We start from the raw sequence: 13531 nt of genomic DNA on the forward strand, positions 1-13531 counted from the left end.
GGAGGGGGGGGGGACAATGCCCCCCACGTCCCCCGTATCTCCGCCCATGCCACTAATGTGTGAAGGTATCCTGAAGGCAAGTCACACCATGATCCTGTTAGAGCAGTGCACAATTCCAACACGTCGCGAGGCGATTTTGTACAGCACTTTATAAGGTATCCCATATATGCTCAATAATGTTCATGTCTGGGGATTAAGGTGGCCAACGGAGGATGCTTACGTCAGAAGAGTGTTCCTGGAGTTATGGTAGCGACTCCCGACGCGTGTGGTGTCGCTATGACCTGTTGGAATCGTCCAAGCCAGTCGGAATTCACGCAAGATATGAACGGGTGTAAGTGATCGGAAAAGATGTTTAGGAACGGGTCACCTTTCAGAGTCGTCTAATGCCTTATCAGGGGTCCCATACCATGTCAACTACTTGCGTCTCATACAGTGGCAGAGCCTCCACCAGTTTGAAGAATCTTCTATTGACATGCGGGATGCGTAGTTTTATGGGGTTTTCTCCATACCTGTACACGTCCATCATCCCGATACAACTGAAAACGCGACTCAGAAAAGACAACGTGTCCCCAGTCATCAACAGTTCAAAATGGCTATGCTGGTGAGCCCAGGTGAGACGCATAGTTTTATGCCTCACAGTCTTCAATGTTACTATTATAGTAGAGTCTAGACTGGTGATGGGCAAAAAACTCGGTGTATGTTTACCCAGGGTTCCTCAAATTTAAGATATACACATTATCCTATACTAGTGAAGCTTTGGTCCTAATCGTAAATCCCCCCCCCTTCCCCCACAATACCTATTTGCTTTCAGTGCCCGAAAGTCGGACTTTGGTTGTGTTACGAAATCAATTAAATAAGCCATTAGGGGTTATTCAAGTATTACATCAGCATTGATGGGGTGGTCAGATTTGCTGACTTTTGATGACAGGGGGGGGGGAAGGAGAGGTGTAGAATGATGCTTACGTCATCAATCACCCTTTATAAAAATATGAAATATTCTTAATGACATCTTACTGGGCATGCCATAAACGAGAATAACCTTCTCCCTTTTTGTGGACACCTGAACTAACATTTCTCCTCTTTTCTCCGCTCTACAGAGCCACTTTGATGATCTCTAAATGTTCCGCGGATCCTTCAAGTGATCTGGAACTCTGGCAGCCTTACGCGCTCTGGAACTGTGCCGCGCGTCACTCAAGTGATCAATAACTATGCCGCGGATCACACCTTAGGTAATACTGGAATGCGTCGTTGGTAACTTGAGTTATGTAGAACTGCACTGCTTGCCGCTTAAGTGCCCTAAAACTGCGCTACGTGTCACTTGATGTACCACTTAATGCATCACTCTAAATGTGCCACGGGCCATTTAATGCTCTGGAATTGTGCCATGGGTCTCTTGAGCGATCTATGAATGTGACGCTTAGTTCACTTTTATAAAATTTTGTTTCGGATGGCGGGCCACATCAGATAATCCCGAGGGCCACGGGTTGAGCATATGACACTTGCAGGGTGGTTCACATTGAATTGCTCAAAGAAGAATTTTGGGTTCTTAGCCTTCAAGTAACATTGAAGTTAATAGAAGTTGATTATAATAACATGTAAAGGTATTTTCTTCCAATATTTTAATTTTCTTAAAAGTACTTTTTTTTTGCATCAAAAAATAAATTCTTTCATCGTCGGGGGGAAATTTTGCAGGGGGGGGGGGAGAGGCGGCGACAGAAATGGATAAAAATCTGCTGACGTAATACTTGAATGATCCCTTACTCAACTCACCGTGTTTATATTCCGCCATTCTTCCTCCGTATCTTCCACATAATCTCTGGATACATTCCCTAAAATAATAAAAATTGTCACGTGTTAACACGTAAGTTAATTGATTGGATCGTAATGAAACCATAAATCTCATCTCAAGAATGATTTCACTGAGGATTATCTAAAAAAAAGAGCCAAATTACCATAATAGGGTCTGTAGAAATCTCTGTCGAACCTGTCGAATCGATCGTATCGACTACTGTCTCTGTACCCGTGAGGTGGATCGTCGACCCTAAAACCGATCCCTGGTGGTAAGTATGATGACGTCGGTGCCGCTGGACTGACCCTCTGGCTGATTGTTGGACTCGTCATGGACTGATGGCGTTTGGATGGCGGCGGGTGACAGTCACCGTTCGTGTCTTCGAATTCGACGGCACTTTTTGGAATCCTATGGGACAATAGTCATGAGTGAAACTCCCGGATATGTAAATTATTATGTACATCCAAATTGACAATGACCCATGTGTTGTTTATGGTCATATTTACAAATTCTCCATCGGTGAAGATCAACATTAATTGATTGTATCAACTGGTATGAAACATTTTGTTACACACATATGTATGTTACGGTAAATTTGATAAATTGGTTATAATGCATCAATCGTCTTGGTAAGTTTGATAAATTTTTCATTTTACCAGTGATTATCCATAATAACTAAGTGTCGTTGGTAAATTTGATAAATACTTAAAATTTATCGCCTTTACCTGTGATTAAGCATTAATTATTCCCTAGAGTGATTGGTGAATTTGATAAACATGGAAAAAAAAATCCAAATGAGTGTAATGTGTGTGATGAATATAGTTGGACCTCGATATAATGATAACAAATTTTGCGATCAAACCCCGATATAATGGTACATGTATGAATTATCACGTATCATATAGTACGTTTTATCATGTTTACCAACGACGCGATGTTCGGGTATTATGCATAATCGCCAGTAAAAGAATTTTTTTTTTAGTACGATAAAAGTCCGTTATAACGATTGTTCACAATCGGGGGGGGGGAAATTGTTGTTATAACGGATTTCTCGTTACAAACGAATTCTAGTTTTTTTGCTCTGTAAAAACATAAATGTTGGGGAAAAAACAAACTACATAGTTAAATTTACTTTTCTTTTTTCTTTCATTTTGAACTGCTTTTGATGAAATGCAAAAGTAGATGCATCTAGAGTTAACTGCTCATATGCGCACACAATGTTGATTGTATAGCAAAAAATTTTTTTTTTTTTTTTTTTTTTGCGGAATGCAGTTTTTTGCAACTGTAGTATTCGTTGAGCTATATAACATTGAGCCCAATAACATTCAAGGAAGAGCAAAATGATAAAAACATGCTTGCCCTGGGTCTAGTTTTGGAAGATTCCAAGAAAGGAGGGGGGGAAGGAAGGATTTTTCAAGAGAAATAACTATGATGTCAAAACCAGAGGTCATGCCCCACCTGCGCAATCAACACACCTACAGATATAACGGCGTGTTTTTCCACGTCCTATATAGATAACGAGACAATAAGATGTAGTATGTGGTCTGATCTATGGGGAGGTATTGAAATGGCCCTTTTCTAAACACCTATAACAGATTTAAAACAATGCCACACACTTTCCCGTTCATTTTATATACAATTATTGAAGAGAAAGGACAACATGCTTTTCTCGGGAATTTCCGTTGTCGTTATCGTGAATGTATTCGGATTTTCATTCATGAATAACTCGCTATAAGCGAATATTTTTTGTATCTTTAACATTAGCTCTTTGACAATTACTTTCGAGTTACTCGTAATAGCGAGATTCTCGTTACAAAAGCCGTACTCGTTACAATGGACTTTCACTCTACTAATTAAATTTACCAACGACGCATGGTCACCGGTAAAAGTAATCAATTGAGGGATATTTATTACATTTAACCAAAATGATCGGCGATTATGTATTCATGAAATGACTCTGTGCATGCCGCGCGCACCCGCACATTTTTGAAAAGGGCCCTTGGACCATGGTTTATAGTGGGCATGGATAGGGCTAATTTATAACGTGACAATTAAAATATGTTAAGTCAATCTAGGGTGCCCAAGGATAGAGTGCTTTTACCTTGGGGGGGGGGGGTTCGCCTTAACTTGTAGAGAAATCTTCTAATACCATGGTCAGTTGCTAGGCCAGACTTTGATTGTGGGGGGAGTGGCACGTACGACTAGGATTAAAGATAGTTGGACAATCGGGAAATCTTAATTTTATATCGTTTAAATTTCTGGGCTCTACAAATTATGGGGTGTTGACCCCGTAAGTAATATAATTCCTTTTAGTGGACGGAAGGGCAGCGATCGCCCCTTTCTATATCCGCCTATGCTTAGCCATTGGTTCGGGTCTTGGGCGGGTATACAGAAATAATGAGATATGGGCATTTTTGGTTCACTCACTCTGGTTTTGGTACAGTACCATTATGAAACACTTCTGACTATCTGTTGTTATCGAGTTAGGGGAGCGGGAAGGTAGGTGTCAACGCTTCATCCCAGAGACCTCGTTTTCAACAAACATTATGCATTTTAATTATGAAGTTTTAAGAAAATGTTCATGAAAATGCTGTCTTTGGAGCTCCATTCAATGATGCCCCCCCCCCCCCACATACTTCAGCAGAGGCCATTAAATTAGGATATTTGGTGGGCTCCAGATTAGATTTTTCACTGGGCCTCACTGTAGTGAATTTACAGTGTAAAAAACAACAAAAAATATTAGGAATCGTCCCGGGTACCCCCACGAAGGCCTGTCAGCCGCACCCCTTGTGAAATGGGAAAGGGGTCTTGGAGTGGAGACTATAATTGCCATTTATTTAAATCTTGGCAACGTTGGATTTGGTCCTAAAATTGATTGAATGAAGCTTGTGTTTCAGTTTCCAGGGAGATTGTTCAGGATAAAGATTTTGTCAATTTTGGTGGCCTCCTTCTCAGCTATGGAGTCCGATTCAAGGATGTTAGACCATTATTGTGGAAGTGGATTCTTGTACAATTCTTCAAACTCATTGATTTAAGGATGATCATAAAGGACAATTTTTAAAACATCGAGAGATTGGTCAGTAACAACAGAATTTACCTGCTAGACAGAGGTCGCTTTTTCCCGTTTTCTTTAACATCCGGTAAGAAGATATCGAAGGCTTCCGGTGGCCCGTGATGAGCGGTAGAGGATGTCGTGTCTAGAAGGAGATGGTCGTGGTACTTAAGGTACTGCTGGGGACTCTGCTTGGACAGCCTGGAGACGTGGCACACTTCTGTCTGGAGCATCGGTAAATGTGACTGTAAAACGAACGCGGATATCACAACGCCATCCTTTGATATCATACTTTATTGTCACATTTCAGTAAAATCCCCTTTCCTTCTTCTAGGAAAAGGACTAGAAAAAGGGGGTCTTTATAGGAATTCAGTTATCCATATATATGTTACTGCCAAAGCCCGAAATCGGCCAATTAGCCCAATTGACTAGGCAAATGTTCAAATTTTGGGTTTTATCATGGTTAGCTATTCAACAACCCTAACGATCAAAGGAATCGGAATATGGATATCTTAGGCATCTACATATCTTCTATATATATAAAATTGATTTTCTGTCTGTGTGAGTTCTCTATACAAATCTACAATTTTAGACCGATCGTCGCCAAATTTTGCATATTTATATACCAAACATGATTGAACCATAGGCTGCTTTAAAAGTTCGTCAGAGCTGGACAGATTCCCGAAATGGGCAAAAAAAAACTGTCGGGCAACAATGGTTCCCGGGCATCAACAATCACTTTCGGAATGTTTACTTTGGTTACCGTGGTTTCTTAGAAATGCGTTTCAGGCATGTATATGCCTTTACTATGGTTTACCATTTCTTTAATCCTGTCAGTATATGTGTGTATATAATAGTTTATATGCCTTTATAATGGTCTGTCACTTTTTCAATCCTCTCAGCAATTGAAGGATACGCGGGCTGCTCTGGGTATTATAGCTAGTAGGAATATATATATATACCAAGCATGATTGAACCATAGGCTACTTTAAAAGTTCGTCAGAGCTGGGCAAATGCCCGAAATGGGCAAATATATCATAATATAATACTGATCGATAGCCCTGCGAAAGCCCGAAATTCAGACATTGGACTTGTCACCTGCGAACTGGCTGATTTTGGGCGGGCAGCAACACATATAAATTAACATGTCCTGACTGAATGATTCACGGACTGATTCATCATCGCTGAACCAAAACCGCTGAAGCTATAAATATGAAACCTGGACAGAGCACAGTTTTATTTTATAATGCAAAGTCTCACTAAGAAGGGATTTCTTAAAAGTCAATCCTTAGGAGTGGTCATAAGAAGCAATTTCCAGATAACGAAATCTGTGCGAGCGAAGCCGCTGGTAACAGTTGGTCGTTAGGGGTCATTAAAATATTACGCCAGCATCGATGAAGAGGGAGGGGTTTCCAATTTGCTGACTTTTGATGACGGGGGGGGGGGTTGGATAATGCTTACGTCGTTAACCACACCCTTTATGAAAATATGAAATATTCTTAACAGCATCTTACTCGGTACGCCGAAAATGAGAAAACCTTTCAATAGTTTGTGGCACTTGAACTAAATCCCCCATTGATAAGTCCTCTACAGAGCCACTTTAGTGATGTCTAAGTGTTTCGTGGATCAAAGTGCTCTGGAACTGTGTCACGCATCACTCAAGTGATCCGTAATTATGTCGCGGATCACTTAAATAATCTGGAAATGGGCCGCGGGTAATTTGAGTGATGTAGAACCGCACTGGGTGCCGCTTAAGCGCTCTAAAACTGTACCGCATGTCCCTCAAGGGATCTCTAAATATGCCACGGATCGCGTAAGTGTTCTGGAACTGTGTCACGGGTCACTTTAAGTGATTTGTGAATGTATCACAGGCCAACTTGAGTGATCTGAAAATGTGCCATTGACCGCTTAAATGCTCTGGATTTATGCCACGGATCACTTAAGCGATCTGTAAATGTGCCGCTTAGTTCATTTTTACAAAATTAGGTTTGGAGGGGGAGAGCGGCCACATCAGATAACCCCGCGGGCCAAGGGTTTACCATATATGACTTGAAGGGTGGGTCGCAATGAGTTTTTTAAAGAAAAAGTTTGAGTTCTTAGCCTTCAAATAGCATTGACATTAACAGAAATTGATTATAACAACACATAAATCGTATTTTCTTACGAAATTTTAATTTAAAAAAAGTATTTTTTTTAATAAAAAAAGTGGGGGGGGGGGGCACGAGCCCCTATGTCTCCCTCGCTTACGTCTCTGATCCCACCAATAAGCGTTAGGAGGCGGGGGCAGAGCTGATGACGAAATTTTTCTGACGGGGGGGAGGGGGGTCAAAAATGGCTGAAAATTTGCTGACGTAGTACTTGAATGGCCCCTTAATAAAGGGGTGGCTGTGCAGTCTTATATTTTCAGTCATAGACATGAATTTTTTTTCCACGTATGTAAAAATTCAGTAACTGTTTTAACTCTAGGAAGAAATTGAAGGCCCGTAGACCCTTTGGGGTTTTTAGGTAGATTTAAGGAGAACCGTGAGCTTGTGTTAACTAATAGTTCATATATTGCTATATACCGAATGTTAATCAGTAAAGAGATCTGTGGCCGACATTTAATTGGTGCATGGGATCCGTAGAGCGCAAGAGATTAAAATAACTCCAGTTTTAAACTAGTGATTCTAAAAATGTGTGCGAAGCCGCACCCCGGAGCATAAGCAAATATAGACTCCTAGAACGGGTGGGGCGGATCACTGAACCTGTTTATAGTGAACGAAGCGGGGAGGAGAATTCCGCCTTCGGCCACATGCCCCGTTGTAAACTTCAATATTAGTTCCCCTTATAATAATTCTCTCACCCGGTTATAATAATTAATATCAGGGTGTCCCATAAATTCGTAAGTAATTGAAAGAATTGGTATATTTGAAAGTGGTTTGCGCGCGGAAAAGTTATTCTCATGAAAGGAGATTTTTTTTTTTGGTATAGGAAAAAAAAATTAGTCCCAATTTTTGTCGACAGAGAGAGCTGAACAAAGCAAATCTCCGGTACTTTTTGGGCCAGAACATTTCTTCAATCTCGCCAGAGCCCGAAACGTTCGTAAAGCTGCAACCGGAGATTCGTGGCTGAAGCAAAACAACTTCACCAGCAGTGCTTTATCAACTAATGTCAACATCACGACAAAAACTCATGAGAGCGCGAGTAACAGGAAATTCAGAAATTAGCTGTTAATCGTGAATTTTATAGGACTCTAATTTGCATATTTCTAGCGATTTGCTTTCGTTAAGTGTCCTCTATCGCCAAAAACTTGAATTAATTTTTTTTTCAGTACCAAAAAAAAAAAAAAATTCAGTTCGTCAGAATAATTTTTCGCAAACTGCACTCACATATACTAATTCCTTCAATGAATTAGGTACGGTTCTCGGACGGTCCTTCATTTTTTTAATGAATTTTTAAGCTAGTATTTATGAAATTATGGGATCTTATGTACATATGTATCGGGTAACCCGTATCATGGACAACTTGCTAGCTCTGACAAGGCCCTTTCAAAAAAAGTGCACCCGAACCCTGGTTGAGAATCACTTGTTTTTAGCTGTAAAAAGCAAGTTGAAACGTACCTTCAAGAAGGTGATTGCGAAAGGTCTCATCGGATAATTAGTGACCTCTTGGATCTTTTGATGAAATTCTTCTATCGAAACTGCCGAGCTCTGGAAATGAATATTGCATAATAAATCAAAAATCGGTAAGCGACAATGGTTTTGCCACAATGCATTCTATTTTAAAAAAAAAACAATTTTCTCAAAAACATAATAAAATTATGGTTACTTACCACGACTCCTTGGATGAGAGATTTCACTCTGTCGCCAGCATCAGGAGATATATCAGACGCGAATTGTTGCAGGGTCGATAAGAATCTCTTTATCCTCAAGACATGCCGACTCTTGGCCACTCCACTGCCGTTGGACGACGACGATTCCGACGATGGCCTGCCGACTCCCGAAGGTGGATGATGGCATATGGTGGAAGAAGAAGTTATCGCAGCCGACGATGATGTCGTTGATGACGACGATGATGATAACAAAGATGACGAGTTCATGATACTGGAGGAATTGATTGGCGGAGACGGCGGTGTATTCACACGCGGCGGAGAACGGGAACCATTCAAAACTTTGATAGGAGATAACAAAAAAGATACGAATGCTTTCAATTGAAATTTAAAAAAAACACAACAACAATGGTAATTGATAATTCGTAATTATACTCACTCTTGTGCGATCCCAAAGGAACAGGCATCCCGTTCGCAATAGACACTTTCACTTTTGCCAGAGGATCAGGGGAATCGGGCATCTTATCGCTTTGCATGTGACCTAAAACACGACAAGACACTATTAGGAAGAACCGAAGGCCTATACAGAGGAGGGCACGTGCCCCCCATAATATAATTAAAAATAATAAATTTTTAAAAAAATTCTAAAAACACTGATTTAGTTACTTTTCTTCAATCTAAAATAGTACTTGAGAACTGAATATTTCTTTGGGGGCCGTTCAAGTATTACGTCATCATCGATGGGGGGGGGGAGGGGGTTTCCGATTTGCTGACTTTTGATGACAAGGGGGGAGGGGGGGAGTTTGGATAATGCTTACGTCATCAACCACCCCTTATGAAAATACGAGTTAGGATTCAGGGGGCAGAGCTGATGACGAAATTTTGCTGACAAGGGGGGAGGAGGGGGTCAAAAAAGGCTTAAAATTTGCTTACGTAATACTTGAACGGCCCCTTGTTAGAGGTCCCTTAACGAGAGTGGGTCCTGCATGCAGTCCCTGAGAAACACATTCACACTTTAATTAACCTTGAAAATGAATTATCGATTGTTGAATATGGAATTAATATCAATTCAGAAAATTTTTTGACTAATAATTTCTTTTATTAACTGTAACTGTAAATGTTTTTGTTACTTAGTTTTGTTTATTCTGAATTTTTTTTAGGAAAGTTATTCCTTTTATGATTCTGAGTTTTTTTCTATAAATTATTTATTTTTTTTAATTCTGAAATTTTTTAATAAATTATTTCTTTTATCAAGTGTAACTCATTCCCGACGAATTATTACTTTATTTATTCTGAATTCGATTACGATTTTTTTAAAATTTATTTTTCCTTCAATTTTTAAAAAAAAAAAAATTAAATTTATTTTTCTATTAATTTTTAAATTTTTTGGATGAACCATTCTGCGGTTACGGTAATTCTAAAATATTTTTGGTAAACTGTTTTTTAATTAAATCCGAATTTTTAATGACTTTCCTGAAAAATTTGATAATCAAAAAATTATGAAATTTTTTTGCTAAACTATTCCTTTTATTAATTCTGAAAATTTTTTTAAAATATTTGTTTATTCTGAATTTTTTTGATAAATTTCTTTTATTGATTCTGGTTTTTTTTGGTCAATTATTTCAGTTCTGAATCTTTTTGACAAATTATTTTTTTAATCAATTCTGAAATTTTTAACAAATTGTTTCATGGTATTAATCCCGAAGAAAATTTTGATAAATTATTTCTTTTATTAAATTCTGAATATTTTTCGATAAGTTATTATTTCTTTCATAAATAAAATACTAAATTACCGTCCCGCTATAAAATATTATACAATGATATATTTCTCTTAGATAGCTGTATTTATTTTTTCAGAATATCTTTCCTTAAAAGAGGTAAAACATGGGGCCGCCCGTACCAGACACGGAGGCTTAGTCTTAATAATTCCGGGTCCTCTTAGCCCCGGTTTCATGTATTATGTGGGAAATGCAAAAAGGTGGCATCCAAAAATTCATAAATTGTTACAAAATATCAAGGAAGGCTGAAAAATGTCCATACAAAAACATCGACAAAATTAAATGTAAATTAACAAAGAAATTTCGCAGTGAAGAAAAGCTTAAATGAATGAAGGAATTCCAAAACCGTTAAAATTAGGCCCTAATGAAGAAAATTCCAGCACTTATTGAAAGCTCTAGGATTCTCCAGAATGGAATAAAAATTTTGAATTTATAAAAGAAATAATTATTATTACCGTAAATGCGGGGCCATCCAAAAACGCAGGGTGACCACACCTGTCGTACACCCCCAAGGGCAGCTATGGGTAAAGCAATACGTAGGGGACATTTCCGGACCAGATAAAAGTGACCCAGTGATTTCGGGACCCCTCCCCATGGATAATGGCCATAACAATTATCAGCATAATCGATATAACGGCTATACATTCTTACCTCTGCATCGGAATAGCATGGTTTCATTTCTGACACCAGATCGAATCGTTTGACGGAATTTTTTTTTTTGACGGAGGATCGATAACTAGATAAGATTTAAAGATACTGATGATATTCTTTGTTATTCCGTTATCTAACCGTGGGTGGCTTTCCCGGCGTATTATTATCATCTAAGGGTTTTTCAGGCGTACTTCTGTGCATGTAAGCGATTTTATTTTTGTGTTTTTTCCCTCCGACGCCACCTGGTAGAAGATCCACGGTATGTACCGCAGCTGTGTCATCCATAACGCGACTGTGCATTTGGAATGGCGGAAAGTTTTATCAGTGGCGGTGACGAATGTGTTTGTGTCGTGGTGGTGGGATGAGTAAGAATATATTTATCTATATAAAAAGTGGAACACACAAACACATACAATAAGACAGAAGTAAATTGGGAAACAACAAGCCAAACTCAATATGGGTAGTTATAAACCCCGCGTCTACACTATCTGTGAATTATTCAATACAAAAACATGAGTCTTTTCTTTTTTCTTCTCTTCTGTGAAAACTGAAACAGTTGATTAAACAATACTTGAAACTGATGCCAGGCATTATTTCCCGTGAAAATACGTGCTGGTATCACGATCACGAACAATTCCACGTAAAGTCTGTTTGATTACTGTGAAGTCAATTGCTTTTTTTGTAGGGGATAGATAAAACCATCAACGGTAATGATTGACTTGTAATTGACCAGACTCAAGTTCTTCATGAGTATGAAGCACTGTTGATAAGTCACTACTTAACGGTCCTGAAGTGATGACGATAACTTTCTGATTGAATCTCAGTAGTAGTGATTGGTGCGTTTCTGCAGTGGTCCGGTTCTATTTTGGAACCAAATTCCAAAACAGAACCGGACCACTGCAGAAACGCACCAATCACTACTACTAATCTCTCCAATGGGGATATTGAAGTTGAAATTTCCGAGTTAAAATTAATTTGTATTAAAAAAAAAAAGAATAATTTGTATTCAATTTTTGTATTGCAGTGCCAATACACCTTACGGTGCACTTTGATGTGAGGGGGTCCTCTCACGACTGGTGTTAAAGATCTCTGGTTCGTCAGTGCATATCAGGCAGGGACGGCTTGTGCGAGTGGGTAAGGGCAGCTTAGGGCTTTAGTTCTAATGATAGAAACTCTTATGACATCACGCTTTTGAGCCATACTTTGACGGCGAAGATGTTGAGAAAACTTGAGGGAACTGGCAGGGAGTGGAGCCGTAATACCAAAAACAAGAATGTGCCCCCACCCAGTAACTTTTCTGGAAAGGTCAGACCTCTTACATTCCTACTCTGGAGCAACAGGAACGAATTCGAGAGAGAGAAAATAGCTTTTTTAATAAAAATCGCCTCGTTATACTTTCTTTTTTGTGGGATAAAAAAATCAGGTATATCTCAGGCTCACTTAGGATAAAGCTCTTTCAAGCGACGTAACGCTGGGCTGTCATTGTGCCATGGATCAATATTAGGGGTGACCGTGTGTCGTAAGCAATGGCACCCCATACCATGACACCAGCTGTGGGAGCGGTGTGTCGCTGTAAAGCGAAGGCAGGATTGAAGCGTTCACCACGGGGCCTCCACACACGAACACGATTGTCATCACTGTTCAAGTTGAATCTCGATTCGTCGCTGAAGACGACCTGGTTCCATTCCGTTGCAGTCCAATCCCGTCGTGCTCGACACCACTCCAAACGGAGGCGTTGGTAGGTGGGTGGGTGTCATTGGCAGCACACGTAATGGGCGTCGCGATACCAGATGTCCTTCAGCCAGGTGCCTTGCGATGGTTCGGGAAGACACAGGGGCCCGTAGTGAAGCTGCTGCCTGTGTCTGGATAGCGGCCAATGAGGCAGTTGGCTCTACGCGTGCGTTTCAGATGATGTGACGGTCTTCTCGACGACTGGTCTGTCGAGGGCGTCCTGAACCTGGTCGCCGTGTAAATGACGTCTCTTCTGTCCACTGGCCCCAACACCTCTTCACAGTAAAATCAGAACGGCCTAGTTGACGAGCTACTGCCGAGCTGACCACCCAGCTTCCATCATCCCGATGATTCTTCCCCTATCGAACTCTGCTCATATGGTCTTCGACGGCGGCGTAACGGCATGTCTACCTCAGCATTTCCTTTGCAAATGATTAAATACACTCCAGCAAGCTCTGCTTACCTGTTTTATACTCCAAGGAGAACGAAGTTCAACGCCCTCTAGTGGCATTACGCAATGCGCAATCACGCTGCATTTCTAATCATTTGCATATCTGCCCGACATGTACCTTCAGGCCAACTTTCGTTTCAATCCCACAATTATTTCTTGGTGCACAAATTTTTATGGTAGTGAGTGTATATATACATACAGTCAAATGCCGCTATAGCCGTATTACATTCAGCGAAATTTATCGTTTCATTCCTCTGGAATAGGGTGGCCA

The 13531-nt window shown here is 40.0% G+C and overlaps 1 protein-coding gene across 5 annotated transcripts in view; it reads right to left on the bottom strand.

The window, feature by feature from the left end:
- Positions 1 to 13531, bottom strand: part of LOC149082815 (protein CBFA2T1-like) — a 45470-nt gene that overhangs the window by 11668 nt on the left and 20271 nt on the right. For 4 of the 5 annotated variants that reach the window (XM_089235979.1, XM_089235981.1, XM_089235978.1 and 1 more), the window contains exons 2-7: positions 9089 to 9190; positions 8653 to 8990; positions 8441 to 8530; positions 4887 to 5086; positions 1953 to 2197; positions 1771 to 1829 (exon numbers count right to left, since the gene is read on the bottom strand). In XM_089235979.1, coding sequence (XP_089092105.1) covers positions 1771 to 1829; positions 1953 to 2197; positions 4887 to 5086; positions 8441 to 8530; positions 8653 to 8990; positions 9089 to 9190 — 1034 coding nt within the window. Of the gene's footprint in view, positions 1 to 1770; positions 1830 to 1952; positions 2198 to 4886; positions 5087 to 8440; positions 8531 to 8652; positions 8991 to 9088; positions 9191 to 11078; positions 11221 to 13531 lie in introns of those variants that run through there. The other variant, XM_089235980.1, reaches the window with a different exon arrangement.

Source organism: Pholcus phalangioides, unplaced genomic scaffold (assembly GCF_987345545.1).
Source record: "Pholcus phalangioides strain wild (caught in Gottingen) unplaced genomic scaffold, Ppha-v1.0 ptg000009l_1, whole genome shotgun sequence".
Classification (NCBI taxonomy): Eukaryota; Metazoa; Arthropoda; class Arachnida; order Araneae; family Pholcidae; genus Pholcus; species Pholcus phalangioides.